Raw genomic sequence first — 17,800 nt, forward strand, 5'->3', positions numbered from 1 at the left:
ATCGTGCATCGCTCATCTAGGGTTACATTCGGAGGCTGTCTTTGCATCTTTTTGCCAAATTTAACTGATACTGTTTACATCTGCATTGACTGGATACCTGTCTTTTCTTCAGATCTGACTATTTTAACCTTGTGTGTGTGTGTGTGTGATTTGTTTTCTCGTTTAGGATGAAGACAGTTCTGGCCTCATGTGAGGGATCAAATGATCTGTTTTATCTGTCATGGGCTTGAGAACAGATTCGCTGAAACTAATTCAGACTGCATGCAAAATGGATCCTGCCACTTGCATCACGGGTAAACAGAGACTTTCCTTCATTATGATGAAAAAAAGTCTTAACTGATTAAGACATATCGGTATGTTTATCACATGTCATTAAGTCTTCTAAGAGTCTCATGACTGTTTTATTTGCGAGAACAATATTTAACATTTAAGTTTAAACATTTGTAGCCCTTTTAGAGGTATCACAGGTTCACATTTATATCAGAAGCTAAACAGTAAACAAAGTTATATTTTGGGAATTATTTGGTGTAAAGACAATTTTCACAATTAATTAGAAAGAAATGGCAAGTAAATCCTTGATATAAACAAGCAGTATTAGAAGTAGAAGAATTAATGTTTTTTCTCATAAATAAACCTCAATAATAAATCGTCCAACATCCAAAAAAATTGTTTTTTAGGTGTAATATTTTATAGAATTTTTTTAAATTGATGGCATGTAAAGGGAACCAACATAATATAATTGCATGTTGTTTTATTGCATGCATTTTTATTTTATTACCAAACCGTGTTGAACCATTTAGCTTTATTGCAATTAAAAGAAAATTATAACTTATACTAACAAACTTCCTTATAACAACTTCCACTTACTATATCCACTTACTTTGGGTTTTAGAAAAAGCGCATTATGAATACAATTTTTTAATTATTATTATTATTATTACTAAATAGTAAAAATAATAATAATTACACACACAAATCTGTTAAAATCTCAAAAAAAAGTATTTGGGTTTCGTAAACCTTTAAACCGAACTAAAATAAAAGAAAACAATAAAACTATAACAACATAGACTGATGGAACTAATAAAATGAATAGAAATGACTAATGAAAATTAAAATTTGCTTTAATTTGTTTTACTTGAATTTAATGTTGCATTTTTTCTACAATCGTAAAACTTTAACATAAATTAAAATGGAAACTGAAACTATTAAATAAACATTAGTCAAATAAGTGCTGTAAAATGTCAAATAAATGCTGTTAAAATGCAATGCACAAACTAATACAGTCATTTATCTCTAAATAAATGTAGTAAATAGCCTTTAGCAAAGCAGTTTGCATGTGAATGTGACATCCATAAATGCGCAATTACAAAAAGAAGAAAAAGATTCCGCCGCGATCAGATCAGAAATAGAAATAGAATAGAAATGACTTATGGAAATTAAAGTTAGCATACTTTTTAACATAAATTTAATGTTACATTTTTTTCTACATTCATAAAACTTTAACATAAATTAAAATAGAAACTGAAAATATTAAATAAACAATAGTCAAATAAATTCTGTAAAATGTCAAATAAATGTTGTAAAATGTCAAATAAATTCTGTAAAATGGCAAATAAATGCTGTTAAAATGCAATGCACAAACTAATACAGTCATTTATTTCTAAATAACTTTAGTAAATAGCCTTTATCGAAGAAGTTTGCATGTGAATGTGACATCCATAAATGCACAAAAAGAAGAGAAAGATTCCAGAAGCACTTCGATCAGATCAGTTTAAGTGGCCTTTACTGTATAAACATAGATTTAGCCCGAAGGATGATGGAAATAAATAATCCTCATTGACTTTTTAAAGGGCTTTATGGATGTAAAAGTTTTTTTTATACATTTATTAAAACATTTTGAGCTTGTATACTAATCTAAAACTATTTTTGATTCTTTATATGAAATAAATAATCAAAACAGAGTGAAATATATTAAAACATATTACCTGATTAACATTATAGACAAAGTGTTTTTATTATGTTAATTTAAACCAAACTAAAATAAAAGAAAATAACAAAACTATACAAACATAGACAGATGGAACTAATAAAATGAATAAAAATGACTAATGGATATTAAAATTAGCATCAATTTTTTAACACAAATTTAATGTTACATTTTTTCTACATTCATAAAACTTTAACATAAATTAAAATAGAAACTGAAAATATTAAATAAACATTAGTCAAATAAATGCTGTCAAATGTCAAATAAATGCTGTAAAATGTCAAATAAATGCTGTAAAATGCAATGCAAAAACTTATACAGCCATTTATCTCTAAATAACTGTAGTAAATAGCCTTTATCGAAGCAGTTTGCATGTGAATGTGACATCCATAAATGCGCAATCACAAAAAGAAGAGAAAGATTCCAGAAGCGCCACGATCAGATCAGTTTAAGTGGCCTTATATACATAGATTTATCCCGGAGGATGATGGAAACAAATCATCCTCATTGACTTTAAAGGGCTTTATGGATGTAAAAAGGTTTTTCTTCTTCTGGAGTTGTGCAGATTAGATGAGCTCTGCGCTGCTCTTCATAATGTGCCTTTAGCTGAGAGGGCGCTGAGGCCAGACAGTGGCAGCACAGGATAGTCACACTTCATTAAAGATAAGAGCTCTCACCCCTGCGTTTGAGCAGATCCTTAACTCACTGTGACCCAACCCCTGCTGGGTCACGACCTGATCACACTCTCAGCACGTAGGTTCAGGAGGTCAGGCTTCTGTTTGCAGGACACACTGGCCTGTCTGCTCGTCTGAAGTTTCCCTGAGATCACAAGGAGCGTTTTGTAGAAACCCAAGGTCGTAATTCTTCAAAAACATGCATAAATCTATTGTGAGCAGAGTGTAATGCATCTTAGGCATGACTTTTAAAAGACAAATGCGTTTTAAGAAGCTGCAAAGAGAATCTATATGCATTTACAGTTGACGTTAGAATTATGAGCCCCCTGTTTATTTTTCCCCTAATTTCTGTTTAACGGAAAGAAGATTTGTTTTAACACATTTCTAAACAGGGCGTCGAGGTGGTGCAGATCACCTTGCAGCAAGAAGGTTGGCAGTTGTGTGTGGAGTTTGCATGTTCTCCTCGTGTTGGCGTGGGTTTCCTCTGATTGCTCAGGTTTCCCCCACAGTCCAAACACATGCCAAAGCAAAGCTAAATTGGCCGTGGTGTATGTGTGCGAATGCAAGATTGTATGGGTGTTTCCCAGTGTTGGGAGGGCATCCACTGCATAAAGCATATGCTGGATGAGTTGGCGATTCATTCCACTGCGGAAACCCCTGATTAGTGAAAGGACTAAGCCCAAAACAAAATAAATGAATTTCCTAACATAATAATGCAGTAGGTGATTGTCTTCATGAACATTTTTTTGTTATGCTGGCTGAAAATGTCTTCACATTCCACTAGTAATGATTAAAGTAAATTATCTGAATGTATTTATGTAACGGTGAAGTGGCGCTGACAACAGGGAGTGAGGATCCAAACGCAGGATTTATTAGCAGGATGGTCAGACAGGCAGAGATCAATACATGAGCAAACAGATAAGGGCAATCCAAAGTCATACTCCAAATAGCAGGCAAGTGGTCAAAAGGCAGGCAGCACACAGGAATAATCAACAAAACAAGGCAAGGTCTTACACGGGGAACAAGGCAAGGGAAAACCCATCGTAATGTTCACTTTAGAGATCTGCGCGGTACTAAATTTTGAATCCCGCTCACGCCAGGTTTTAGCCCAAACCCAACCGCTCCCGATTATATTCGGCATTTGTTGTCCCGCTGCCTACCCGCCCTGTTTTCTACGGGGGGGTAGGGGGGAATATAACCGAAAACCACCCAGCTATACAGAGTCCAGACAGCCTATAACAAGCTGTCTGTATAAACACACACTCGCACACACACACACACACATAAGCACCAAGCAATTGACACACACACAAACAGCATCACGTGCTCTCTCTCATACACACACACACACACACACACACACACACACACAGCAACAAACAAGCTAAACACAGCATCACGCTGTCTCATTCACACACATACATACGTGTGCTCGCTCACTCTGGAGTCAGGAGCGACATTGCTAGATCGACCGCTCCCATCCAAAATTAAACTAGTTATCGACCGCTCCCGCACTTTATTCAGAAATTTAATTTAATGCGGACATCTACTTTACAGTATACAAGACTCAGCAACATTTGTGTGTTTGGGAGGTGTGTAAGTGTTTGCAATCACTGGTGACTTGGAGCAGGTGTGTGTCTGTGTTGCATGACTGAATATGTAGTTCATAATAAGGATATTTGATGACAGTACATAAAGTTGACAAGATATTTTCAAGACACTAGTGTTCAGCTTAAAGTGACATTTTAAAGGCTTAACTAGGTTCATTATGTTAAGTTATAGGGTAAATAGGCAAGTCATTGTATAACAGTGGTTTGTTCTGAAGACAGTTGAAAAATATTGCTTAAGAGGGGCTCATAATATTGACCTTAAAATGGTTTTAAAACCATTAAAAGCTGATTTTATTCTAGCCCAAATAAAACAGATAACACTTTCTCTAGAAGACAAAATATTATCAGACATACTGTGAAAATTTTAAAACAATACACCAATAGTAATTTTATTAGTATATCTGTTAAAGTAATCTTTTGTAAGTTTCAGCAATTAATCTCAGCAAGCAAAACTGATCTAGGTAGAAGCCAGAGAAGAAAAACACAACTGCAAATTTGCATTTTAAAATCACAGGGCATTTCCTATTCTCATGTTTTCAATTCAATGTCATGTATTATGTATGGACGACACAAAGGTGTTCTTATCGGATAATTGTTTTTACACCAGAAAAAAAAAACTGAATAGAATGGGTTCATTTTTAAGAAAATTGCAATTTTAACCCACCACAAGGATGTCAAAAGGGGTAATCAGGAACCCAGCGGGGTCTTAATTTGGGTCAATAGATCTTGATATCAGTCTAATTTCCATGGTATTCTGTGTGGAGAAATGACTCCTTTACCTGCTGCAATATGTGTTTGAAACACTAAAGACCAGCTTTAGGTAGATTTATAGGTCTGTTTCATATTGCCATATTCAAAGTCAATTTGCGCAGTTGAAGCCATTCATTGTAAAATGGCATGGAAAACATATTACTGATGTATAAACTGATACGTTTCCCCCATACATTAAAGATTTACAGAAGCATCTTGTCAAACAGTAATTAAGAACATAGTTTAAGTATCACAATAAACACCTGCAATTGCTATTTAATTGACATTTTTTACACATTTGTTGATGAGAAGATTTGCAAGAAAAAAAAACTATTAATTTTAAAATATATATACATTTCTCTCTTTATTATTTTATATATCTAAATAATAAGTAGATATAATAAGCATCTAATTATTATATAACTTATAATAACACTTATTACTAAAAAATAAGTCTGAATAATTGTTATTTAAAAAAAATTTAAAAATCTGTTATGGTGAATGACAATGGAATACATTTTCTCTCATTTGTATGGCATTTTCTTTCACAAAATTTATTTGTGACATTATTGTAGACACTTTCCCCTGGTTTCAGAGAGGCTTAAGCCCTGAAATATAAGTCTGAGCTGTTTTAACTGAAAAAAACTTACACTCACTGATCTTAATATATATTAGTGCCATTGTTTAGTCTCAAGATGGACACCAATAATGATTTTCTGAAGTGCATTTATAAAAATTACTAGAATGTTCTACTTGTGCAATGACAATGCACTGTAAAACAATGCTGGGTTTTACACAATCAATTTGTGTTGGAACAATATAAAGATATTAAGTTAACTTATCAGTTTGAATTTAAGTAGATTGAACATAAAACAATAAGTTGTCCCGAAAAAGCTAGTTCATTATATATATATATATATATATATATATATATATATATATATATATATATATATATATATATATATATATATATATATATATATATATATACAGTATATATATATATATATATATATATATATATATATATATATATATAGTTGAAGTCAGAATTATTAGCCCCCCAGAATTATTAGCTCCCCTGTTTATTTTTTTTCCCCAATTTCTGTTTAATGGTAGGAAGATTGTTTCAGCACATTTCTAAGCATAATAGTTTTAAAAACTTATTTATAATAACTGATTTATTTTATCTTTGCATGATGACAGTAAATAATATTTTACTAGATATTTTTAAGACACTTCTATACAGCTTAAAGTGACATTTAAAGGCTTAACTAAGTTAATAAGGTGAACTATGCAGGTTAGGGTAATTAGGCGAGTTATTGTATAATGATGGTTTTTCTGTAGATTATCGAAAAAAAAATTAGCTTAAAGGGGCTAATAATTTTGTCCCAAAAATGTTTTTAAAAAAATTAATTACTGCTTTTATTCTAGCCTAAATAAAACAAATATGACTTTCTCCAAAAGAAAAAATGTTATCAGACATAATGTAAACATTTCCTGAATCTGTTAAAAATAATTTGGGAAATATTTAAAAAAGAAAAAAAAATCAAAGGGGGGCTAATAATTCTGACTTCAACTGTATGTATGTATGCAAAAACCTCTAAATGCTGTCTGAATTTTTCTCTAAGATGAGCATTTTTGTCAGACTCCTGTGTGTATGTTCAGTAAAATCACTTTTATGGCTAAGAATAGGTCCTTTTCATGTTTTTCAAAGCGAAATAACTCAAACAAAAAAGGCTAAGAAAAATGCTAATTTTTGATTGAAACTTCTGATGACACTTAGAGGTTTTTGTATCTAAACTCTTCGTATTCAATTTAAGTCAGAATTATTAGCCCCCCTTTGATTTTTTTTTTCTTTTTAAAATATTGCCCAAATGATGTTTAACAGGGCAAGGAAGTTTTCACAGAATGTCTGATAATATTTTTTCTTCTGGAGAAAGTCTTATTTGTTTTATTTTTTCTTGAATGAAAGCTGTTTTTAATTTTTTAATAAACATTTTAAGGTTATTACCCCCATTAAGCCATATATTAATAATTCTGACTTCAACAGGTATATACATATAAACTAATTCTGTGTATGGCCTAATTCCGACTTAATCTAAGCTATATCTGTAAAACCAGGCCTTTACTTTTACATTAAATTATTTTTTAAATATGAAAAATCTCTTTTAGAAATTTTAGAAACACCAAAATTGAACGTTTCATCTTTGATCCACATTAAACACAAATACCTCAGTAACTCAAGTGTAATCATAAACTACAGTGTACGCCAGTATATGGTTGGTGCATTTGCAGTATTGTGGTTTAAATTGAAATCCTCACTGTCTAAAATGAACATTTCTTGTTTCTTAGATTAATCTATTCTCTCTAGCACTAGAATATGTGTTCAAGAGAATTCATAATTGCCACTTCATTTGCTAGATAAGATGTAATTAAAATATTCATGAGCATGCTGCAATGCACATATGTATATGAGCTCTTGGGTTACTCTCAGGTCATTTTAGTCAGTGTAAATGCTATGATATTGCTTTAAAAAAAAAGAAAGTTCTCAAACTAATCTGGATTGTTGGGCTCTTCTTGTAATACAATGTGCTTTTAATGTTGCTGTGGGCCAATAGGTCAATATCTGTGCTTCATGTCTTTGCACATTTTGAGGATTATTAGCGCAGGGCATTTCCTTTTTGACTTGTAAAGCTATATTGGATTCTGTGGTGATTTTCTACAATCACTTACAGCAAAATATGCGCTACTTTCGCATCGCTCTAATCACAGTCTAAAAGAAGCGTATATAGATTTGAACATATTAAAGCGAGATTCATTTGAAATATCTTTGTATTTGAATGACAAAGACAGGTGACACGTCTGCTTTTAGGTGATAAGGCGTTTTGGCAGTGCTGGGACTATCTTTTCAACTGCTGTTTACCAATAAGTGTCTAAGACGTCTGCCGCTCGCCTTGATCGGCCCCCACATTCCTCTTCTCCTTTAGGAGTCCCTCAGACGCGAGCGGTTCTTCTCCTCCACTGCAATCCATCTCTGCAATCCAGCAGGCCTCCTACTGCGCCTCCTCTAAAGCCTGTCAGAGGGGGAGTCTGCAGCTAGCGCTTCTGCTTCCAGGCATGTAAGTATGTACTCGCGTCTTCCAGAAACTTTGTTTGCTTAGAAGTTGCAACATCTACTTTTTTACAACTACACAGACCAAACTCCAAAACAAAGTGAAGATGGGATTTGATGCATGTTGCAACACAAATAGCTTTACTAATGTGGCTCTTATGAAAGCATTGCACGATTCTTGTGAAATAAGTGACATAATCAAATGGTAACACTTTAGTTTAAGTACCAATTCCCACTATACATTTGACAGTAAAAATATCTGTTACAGTACTGAACAGTTTGCATATTTTGTGATTCACAAGGTGTTTTTGTTTATTTATGGTTGTGAATTGCATTTTGGGATGTTGATTTGTGCTTTGTTAACTTTTGATTTTAAAAATTCAACTCGACAGTTTAACAAAGTGACTTTTTAGTAGTTTAAAATAATATAATGTGTAAGAAATAATAGAGAAATAAGTCTAGAAATTGTAAAGAAAACACTGACCCAGACAATATATCACATTAAACTTTTTAAAATGTTAAACAAAGTCACTTTTTCTAACAAGGTTAAAAGTTGTTGGATGAAAGATCAAGGTCGCTTCCTGCAATTAACCCTTTGATGCACTACACGGGTCTAAAGTGACCCATCTAAGCTTATTCTATCTATATCTATTGTATAGCTTGTGCATCAAAGGGTTAAAAAGCATAAATTAATGGGAAAAAATAAAAATAAATAATTTACAAACACAGAAAACTGTTAATTTACTGATATTTTTACAGTGGTGCTTTTGTGCATTATTTAGATATTGGTTGTCTATTAGTACATATGCACTTGTCGGCCACTTTATTAGGTACACCTGTCTAACTGCTCGTTAATGCAAATTTCTAATCAGCGCATCACATGGCAGCAACCTTATGCATTTAGATGGGCTTCAGCAGCAGAAGACCACACCGGGTGCCACTCCTGTCAGCTAAAAACAGGAAACTGAGGCTACAGTTTGCTTGGGCTCATCAAAGCTGGACAATAGAAGATTGGAAAAATGTTGCCTGGTCTGATGAGTCTCGATTTCTTTTGCGACGTTCGGATGGTCGGGTCAGAATTTGTCATCAACAACATGAAAGCATGGACCCATCCTGCCTTGTATGAATGGATCAGGCTGTGTTGTAATGGTGTGGGGGATGTTTTCTTGGCCCACTTTGGGCCCATTAGTACCAACTGAGCATCTTGTCAACACCACAGCCTACCTGAGTATTGTTGCTGACCATGTCCATCCCTTTATGAGCACAGTGTACCCATCTTCTGATGGCTACTTTCAGCATGATAACTTACCATGTCATAAAGCACGAATCATCTCAGACTGGTTTCTTGAACATGATAATGAGTTCACAGAACTCAAACGGCCCCCACAGTCACCAGAGCTCAATCTGATAGAGCACCTTTGGGATGTAGGGGAACGGAAGCCAATAAATCTGCAGCAACTGCGTGATGCTATCATGTCAATCATGGACCTAAATCTCTGAGGAATATTTCCAGTACCTTGAAGAATCTATGCCATAAAGGACTAAGGCAGTTCTGAAGGCAAAAAGGGGCTCAACTCGGTAAGGTGTACCTAATAAAATGGCCTTTAAATGTGCATAGTATGAACTCATTCTGCATGCCCGAATTATATATCTAAACCCTAATACTATCTTAATAACTATTAATATGCAGCAAATTAGGAAATTGAGCTAAAAGTTTTTGATTGCAAGAATTGCACCTTGAAATAAAGTGGGACAAACTTGTAATGATTGAAAAATAAAAAATAATAGATAAATATAAGTTTATAGATGTGGGTTTCATTCCCAGAGAAAACAAAAACTACAATATGACAAAAATATGTGCCTTGAATAAGTTGCTTAGAATGAAGTACGTGAAAATTGAATATTTTAATGAACTGGCATCATTGAGTTTTGGACAAGCACTCCTCATGTATACAGATTTTTGTCTTGAATATTGTGCAGAAATTGATTTATTGTTTCATGTAGAATCAACCAATGCATGATTTTGGTTTTTAATTATATTCACAATTTCCTCTTATTCAATCTCCGTTTATAAATAATAATAGAAGAATTAGGGGTGGCACAGTGGCTCAGTGGTTAGCACTGCTGCCTTGCAGCAAGAAAGTCACTGGATCAAGTCCCGGCTGGGCTAGTTGGCGTTTCTGTGTGTAGTTTGCATGTTCTCGCTGTGTTGGCGTGGGTTGCCACCGGTTGCTCCGGTTTCCCCCACAGTCCAAACACATGCGCTATAGGAGAATCGGATGAACTAAATTGACCGTAATGTGACATCCACTGTGTAAAACAAATGCTGGTATAGTTGGCGGTTCATTCCACTGTGGCGACCCCTGATAAATAAGGGACTAAGCTGAATGAATGAAAATAATTGTTATAGTAGATAATAATGTTTCTAGGCCATGATAATGTTATTTTAATCACTATTATAGTTTTCTTTTTTATATCATTCATTATAATTTTAATGTTTTAGATCTTCCTTAATGAATTTAAGTTTTTAATATATATATATATAGTGTATAGTGTATATATATATATATATTTCTATATATATATAATGTATGTATAATTGCATGTATGTATGTTACTTTTAGATTTTAGTCAGCTATGCATGGGATGATATTTTAGAAAAATCAAGGTATTAAAACCGCAAAAATGTTTTGCTATACCGTTTCTAAGGTATATGTAGAGGGGTTTTTTAAGTGTTTTTTTTTTATGTGTTGTAAGGAAATCTGTTTTTGAAGCTAATAAAGATAGTAGAAGTCAATAGTTTATTTTATTTATGTAGCCTGACATGTTTACTGTTCCAAAATATTATAAATGTTTCATATATTACGTTAAATGGGGAAAAGGTTGTTGTTTTTTTAATAAGACATTTAAAAAATAATTATTTTACAGCAGTAATTAAAATACCGTGAAACCGTGATATTTTTATCCAAGGTTATCATACCGTCAGAAACTTATATCGCCCCATGCCTGTTGTCAGCTTTACTTAAATAACTCTGGCCAACACTGATATTATCTGTAAACTGTAACATTGTTTTAAACATTGTTGTTATCTGTGTTTAAAACTTTAAAGCTGTGTGGTCATCAACATTTAGGCTAGCGTTCCTGATTTACTTTTTGATATACTTATCTCCATCTTGGCTCTGTAAGACTTTAATATTTCCTCATCTGTGTGATCTGCATGCGTGTCTCGTGTCTCATCTCTCCTATTGGGAGAAACTGTGAAGTTAAACAAGCGGCGACCCTGTCCACACACACAACTCTTAACACACTTTCCCTCTCTCCGTCTGATAAAATAATTCAGCTTGGGAAGCAATAACACATTGTGATAATTCTCAGCAGATGTGAGCATGCCTTAGCAAGTTAACAAGAATCCGTGGGGAGTGTGGACAGCGTGAAGGAGAGAGGAAGAGGCCTAACAGACTGCGGTTTTGTACCGGCTTCCCCAGCACTTCTCAAACCTGCCAGCAAAGTCTGGAGCTCATTCAGTGTCTACACATACACGCATGACACATTTAGCACAGGCTACCTTGGAGATCCCCGGGGTGAGAAAATGACCACAGAATAGAGGTTAATTATTTAGAAGAAAATATGTGAATGTTTCTATTAAGCATATTACTTCTGCATGTTCAGGTTTTAAATAACGTTTTTAATGTAAATATTAAGGGAACATTTCCTTTTTATTATTTATATTTTGTCCACATATATGAATGCCAACTTGTGTTCAAGAAGTTATTCAGGTTTCAACTTATTTTGGAAAGGCACATAAAATGATTTCCACATCACAGCACAATCTTATAATACATGTCACAACTATAATTTATATATAATATATATATATATAATATAATATATATATATATATATATATATATATATATATATATATATATATATATATATATATATATATATATATATATATATATATATATATATTAAACAAAAAAATAAAGCTGGAACAATGTATTTACAGTGTACATTTGATTACATTTAAATAATAGAACATACACACTAAAAATGCTGGCTTGTTTTAACCCAAATTATATATATATATATATATATATGGGTGCTCCGGTTTCCCCCACAGTCCAAAGACATGCCGTACAGGTGAATTGGGTAGGCTAAATTGTCCGGGAAGGGCATCCGCTGCGTAAAAAAAAAAACTTGCTGGATAAGTTGGCGGTTCATTCCGCTGTGGCAACCCTGGATTAATAAAGGGACTAAGCCGACAAGAAAATGAATGTCTATGTATGTGTGTGTGTGTGTGTGTATATATATATATATATATATATATATATATATATATATATATATATATATATATATATATATATATATATATATATATATATATACATATATAAACGTTTTATTCAGGGATTTATGACAATTGAATCAATAATACCAGACTTGACTGCATATATATATTACTATTTTCTTTGTGTGGATGACTTCAAACATTAGGCTACAGTATATACACAAAACACGTTTGTTGACCATTTTCACAGACTCTTACCACAACTTTTCCAAATTTCTGAAATCATGGCCTGATAGCTGTGAACGTTATGTTTTTAATTAGATTCATGAGAATGAACATGTTCTGCTTTGATTTCAGCCTTAAGATTAATGTGGAATAAGTATTACGCCAACGTCAAAGACTTTTCTTGATCAAAAGCTGCTTAAATAGCGGTCTACTGCAACAAGGTGAACAAATAGATGCCTGTTAAAAGTGTCTAGGCCGCTTTGAGCTGTTTTTAGAGCATGTTTGTAACATATTTTGTGGCATAGTTGGCTTACAACGCCTGCTAGTGGACATACATTTTCTTACACATCACGTGCGCTTTTTTCTCGTGAGCATTGTCAAAGCAAGTATGTAAATATCGTGCGTCTGTATTGCTTTAATTCAGCATTTGATAGTTTAAATAATGAATTCACAATAATTCACTGTTAGTTTTGGCTATTATTGTCATTTGTTGCATAATAAAATGTCCCTGTTTCAAGCATTGTTTTTGTTTTATTATCATTTTTTTATATTCTTTGTCTTTTTTTGATCGTGTACCTTTTAAATATTATTAAGGCTCTGTTAGTGACATGTAAGCTGAAATATGTTCCCTAAATAATCGACTCAAATGGTTACCTATAAATTATCCACGCTCAAGTCAACCGGATATTAACTTTAAAGTTTCATGTTTTCATAACATTATCCATGACATCACTTTTGAGTGTCTGTGGAAAGAAATCTGAGCATATTACCGCCATATCATTGCTTTTACTTTTCTAAAACGAACTAACACAAGATCTGCATAGATAATGGCACAATAAATAGATAAGTTGAACAGCTACCACAGAATTCAAAACAGATATGCTTTCTAATAAATTTGAGTGCACATACACGCAAACTTAATCAAAATGTTTTGATCTTTCGTTATTAATGCAGAACCTTAAAAAATAAATATTATTTATTGGCATTGATGGTTTTATAAATGCAACATTTAAAGAACATTTCCGTTGCACCAAAAGAAAACTATACACTTTGAAAATGATGAGTTGTCGTAACAATCATAAGTTAAATTAAAAAATTGTAATTTCAATTTAATTGCAACAATTTTCCCACAGATTTATTTCTCTATATGTGACTCAATACAGCAGCCCATCATTTTTAGAGTCTAGTGCAGGACTTCTTAAAAAAAGCGTTGTTCACAATAAAAACATGGTTCTGTAATGAACTTTTCATTGAAATGTCCTTTGTGGAAGCCAAAAAAAGTTTATTTCATGCCATCGTTGCCGGAAAAAACGTCTTTTAATGTTGTCATCTTAGTGATCCTGAAGAGTCAAGTGATGAGAGAAAATTAAGTAGGGAGAGAGTAATGCTATAACGCTTTGGTACAGTTTTTCAATGTGTGAAAATGCCATTTTTCTCCAGCTAAACCTTTAGCTGCATGTTATTGTCACTGAAAGTTATCAATATGCTGCACCTATCAGAGCCGCGCGCAGTTCACCAGACCCGGACACTGAGGGTCAGAGCTCCGCTGCCGGGCACCAGGTCCTTTCCTACCGGCGCATCTGCATGTGAAATCGCCATTTCACCCCGCCACACTCCCTAATTGTTGTAAAAATTATTTGTGAAATTGCTTTCCACCAGGAGTGTTCGCCACGGCAATTTCCACACAATCTCAGCGCACGGCGGTCCCACAGAGCTGAACACGCGCACAGCCATTCAACCTAAAGAATCTGGAGGATTTTTCCTATCATATGTGCGGTTATAGCACTCTCGGAAAAACAGCTGAAGCGACTTACAGACTTAAAATAAAGTCTGAAGTAGAATAACAAGCGTTTTTACAACCATAGAAAATATTTAAGTGTTAAAACATTTGCGGCTTATCTGCAGTATTAAAGTAAGCTATAACTAACACAGATCTGAAGAACATTTGAAACATGAACTTTTTGCATATTTTCAGTATATTCTAAAATAAAATAAACAAACTATAAAGAGGGGTTTTACAGGGAAGATTTTGTTTTCTTTCAGTCAATTGTACAATTGATTTTTTTCTTGCTGTCAAAAATATTTCAGGTTTATATTCTGAAGAACCGTCAGGTAAAGTTAGTATCTGAATTAAATGGGCTGCAAAGAACCATGCAAAAACCTTTAATTTAATGTATAGATTATATACTTTCTATTAATGCTTCTATGAAATATTTTGATTAAACCCTTTAATTAAACCCTTTGATATTGCCTACGACTAATATCCATATTGATTCATGTGAAGTGTGTTAGCCAAAACATCTTCATTAGTTCTTGTGCATCATCAGGGCCCTTTTAACCTTAATCTCGTGTAGGTGTGTTGACATTTCCGATACATTCTTGATACTTTTGTTTTTCTTCACACGAACAAATAGCATAAAATCACATTTTTTATACAACACTACACATACATAGATATCCTTCATGTATCCTTTTTTCTTTTTTAATAATTACAATAAATAATTCAATGCATCTGTAAAAAAAATTATTATGCACATAGGCCAAATTCATGATTACAATTTATGAAGATGAAGGTCCAATATTTTCCTATTTATATGAAATATATAGGCAAAATGCGTTGATGTTTATTTTAACTTTTAGTGGTTAATAAATAACAACAACAACAACAACAACAATAATAATAATAATATGCATTGTTGTTGTATCGTTACTATGTAATTTCAATATGTGTTTAAAGATACTGTCGTGTAAATGTTTCCCTATATTTCAGAAGATTTCAAAGCATTAAACTGACGTTTCAGTTCAAATGAGAGATGAATGAAAACTCCTTGTAACATTTCCTGTGTTGACTTAAAGAGAGAGTGGGAGGGTAGTTTGTGTGCGTGTGTGTTTTCTGCAAAGTTCCTCCGGATTGGACGCCTGGTCCTGGGCTTCACCCTTTCTCTCCATGGAGAATAAAAGAGTGCTGGAGAGCCTATCGTAACGCGCGCTTCCTCCTCCCACTATGTGCGCCAAAGTTGGCCACTTAAACTCCTCTCAGGCTGCAAACAGGAGCTGTAATCAAAACTAGCAGAACCTCTCACTAATATTTACTCACAGTTGATTCAGAGCACATTTCATGCTTTACTCTGCTCTTTTGTTTTTTGGTGTCCACTGAAAGAATCTGACTTTTTTTCTTCCTTTTTGGCATTGTGCACTGCAGTGTATGCGTGTTTGGATTTCTTTTGAAAATATTGGGACTTGTTACAGTTTCCACGCCGCAAAAAACAACACTGGAGCTTTTTGTGTGATTGATTGATTGATTCATAATTATAAGTAAGAGTTTAAATTGTGTGGGAGTAGCTGGAATGGCTACTTTACCAGGAACAGTTCCTCGAATGATGCGGCCAGCACCAGGCCAGAACTACCCACGAACCGGATTCCCATTAGAAGGTACGAAATTCATCTTTATTTCTAATGTATTTTATTGCTATATTTACAGTTGTAGTTTTACAACATACTGACAGATTTTACTTTTTTAAGTTAGCTAGTGTGAAGTATTGTCAAACACTTTTACACGAAAGAGATGGAGGCTTAAAAAGAACAAAAAACTACCTAAATTAAATGCTAGAATTTATTAAATCAATAATTCGATAATGGACCGCTTTTAATTTCTCGCCGCGTCCTTTTGTAAAATCTGCACTTTGGTATTTGCATTTTCCGCCGCGTATTAAATGGGAAACTCTTTCCTAGATCGGGTGAATTCGTGCTTAAGAGCAGTTTGACGAAATCCTTCCAACCCACGATTCCTGCAATCTGTGGGATTTACTGAAGTATCTCGCAACACTGAAAGGAAATAAAACACACAGCTGAGAGCTGGCTCAACGCATCACACTAATATTTGTGTAGCATGACTGGGAATAATCGAGGTTTAAAGTGGCACATCTTTAGAGCCTCTTGAATGGCAATTAGTGTCCTCAAGTGTTACATCCTCATCGGATAGATTGATAGTAAAGAAGGATTCTTTTTAGGAAAAAAGAAAATGTGTGAGATTACTCATTTGATTAATCATTATTCGCATCTTCCAATATTAAGCCTGCAGCAAGAATAGTTTCAAAATCTTGATCACTTGATAAATGATATTAAATGATAGGATGTGATTAATCAAAGTGACAGCATGCAAATGTTTTAGTGACAGCCTGGGGAATTTTTAATTCTGGGAGATTCACAATTATATACACTTTACTGTATATTTTATGTTACGCTGCATGCGTACATCAAATGCGCAAGCTGTTTGTATTTTAAAAATAAAAATTGCACAGGTAAAACATATCACTTAAAGTGTCACAAGTTTTATTTTACTTCTATGTTTACGTATTTTAACTTACTTTTCGGGCCTGGATATTTTTGCACAGTCTCAACACCTCTGGGTCAAGGTCGAGTCAATCAACTCGGTGGAGTTTTCATCAACGGAAGGCCTCTGCCTAATCATATTCGACACAAAATAGTGGAAATGGCCCATCACGGTATCCGACCCTGTGTTATCTCCAGACAGCTGCGGGTCTCACACGGCTGCGTGTCCAAAATCCTCTGCAGGTACCAGGAGACCGGGTCTATCCGCCCGGGTGCTATTGGTGGAAGCAAACCGAGGGTGAGTGAACGATTTATACATGTTTAAAAATCATAATGGATTATACACAGAAAAAAATAATAATATTAAATTATATATGCCTTTCTTTAAATAATATAACTGAGTTTTTAAAAACGAAAAAACAACGCGCACTTATTTGTCTGTGTTTTTCTTTCTTTGTTCTCAACATTTGCGGTTCCAAACTAAAGCAAGTTGCAACACCCGACGTTGAAAAGAGAATTGAGGAATACAAACGTGAGAATCCAGGGATGTTCAGCTGGGAAATCCGGGATAAGTTGCTGAAGGACGGAGTGTGTGACAGAGGCACGGTTCCTTCAGGTGAGGCCTCTTCCGGTAAGCACAATTTCTTTATTATTGGCATACAGAGGACTGAAGGCACATTATCTTAACAATATAAAATTCCGTTTAATAATCTGTGAGAAAATGAGTAATTTTACACTTGAGAATTTAGCATGATTTAGTAGGTATGCTCCTTATTTTTTATTAGTAGTTTATCTATTTTCTGTGTG

At 33.8% G+C, this 17,800-nt stretch overlaps 1 protein-coding gene and 1 long non-coding RNA gene across 7 annotated transcripts in view; both read left to right on the plus strand.

The window, feature by feature from the left end:
* LOC141376673 (uncharacterized) overlaps window positions 1–17,800 on the plus strand; it is a 227,007-nt gene that overhangs the window by 62,873 nt on the left and 146,334 nt on the right. For 2 of the 3 annotated variants that reach the window (XR_012387366.1, XR_012387367.1), the window contains 2 exons: window positions 167–293; window positions 8,015–9,909. This is a non-coding gene — a long non-coding RNA (uncharacterized lncRNA). Of the gene's footprint in view, window positions 1–166; window positions 294–8,014; window positions 9,910–17,800 lie in introns of those variants that run through there. The other variant, XR_012387368.1, reaches the window with a different exon arrangement.
* The window catches only part of pax7a (paired box 7a), a 135,897-nt gene continuing 133,740 nt past the window's right edge, over window positions 15,644–17,800 (plus strand). For 2 of the 4 annotated variants that reach the window (NM_131325.2, NM_131332.2), the window contains 3 exon segments: window positions 15,673–16,093; window positions 17,056–17,291; window positions 17,480–17,624. In NM_131325.2, the coding sequence (NP_571400.1) occupies window positions 16,009–16,093; window positions 17,056–17,291; window positions 17,480–17,624 (466 nt within the window). In that variant the 5' untranslated portion in view covers window positions 15,673–16,008. 4 annotated transcript variants of the gene reach the window in all.

Source organism: Danio rerio, chromosome 11 (genome assembly GCF_049306965.1).
Source record: "Danio rerio strain Tuebingen ecotype United States chromosome 11, GRCz12tu, whole genome shotgun sequence".
In the NCBI taxonomy this organism is placed as follows: Eukaryota; Metazoa; Chordata; class Actinopteri; order Cypriniformes; family Danionidae; genus Danio; species Danio rerio.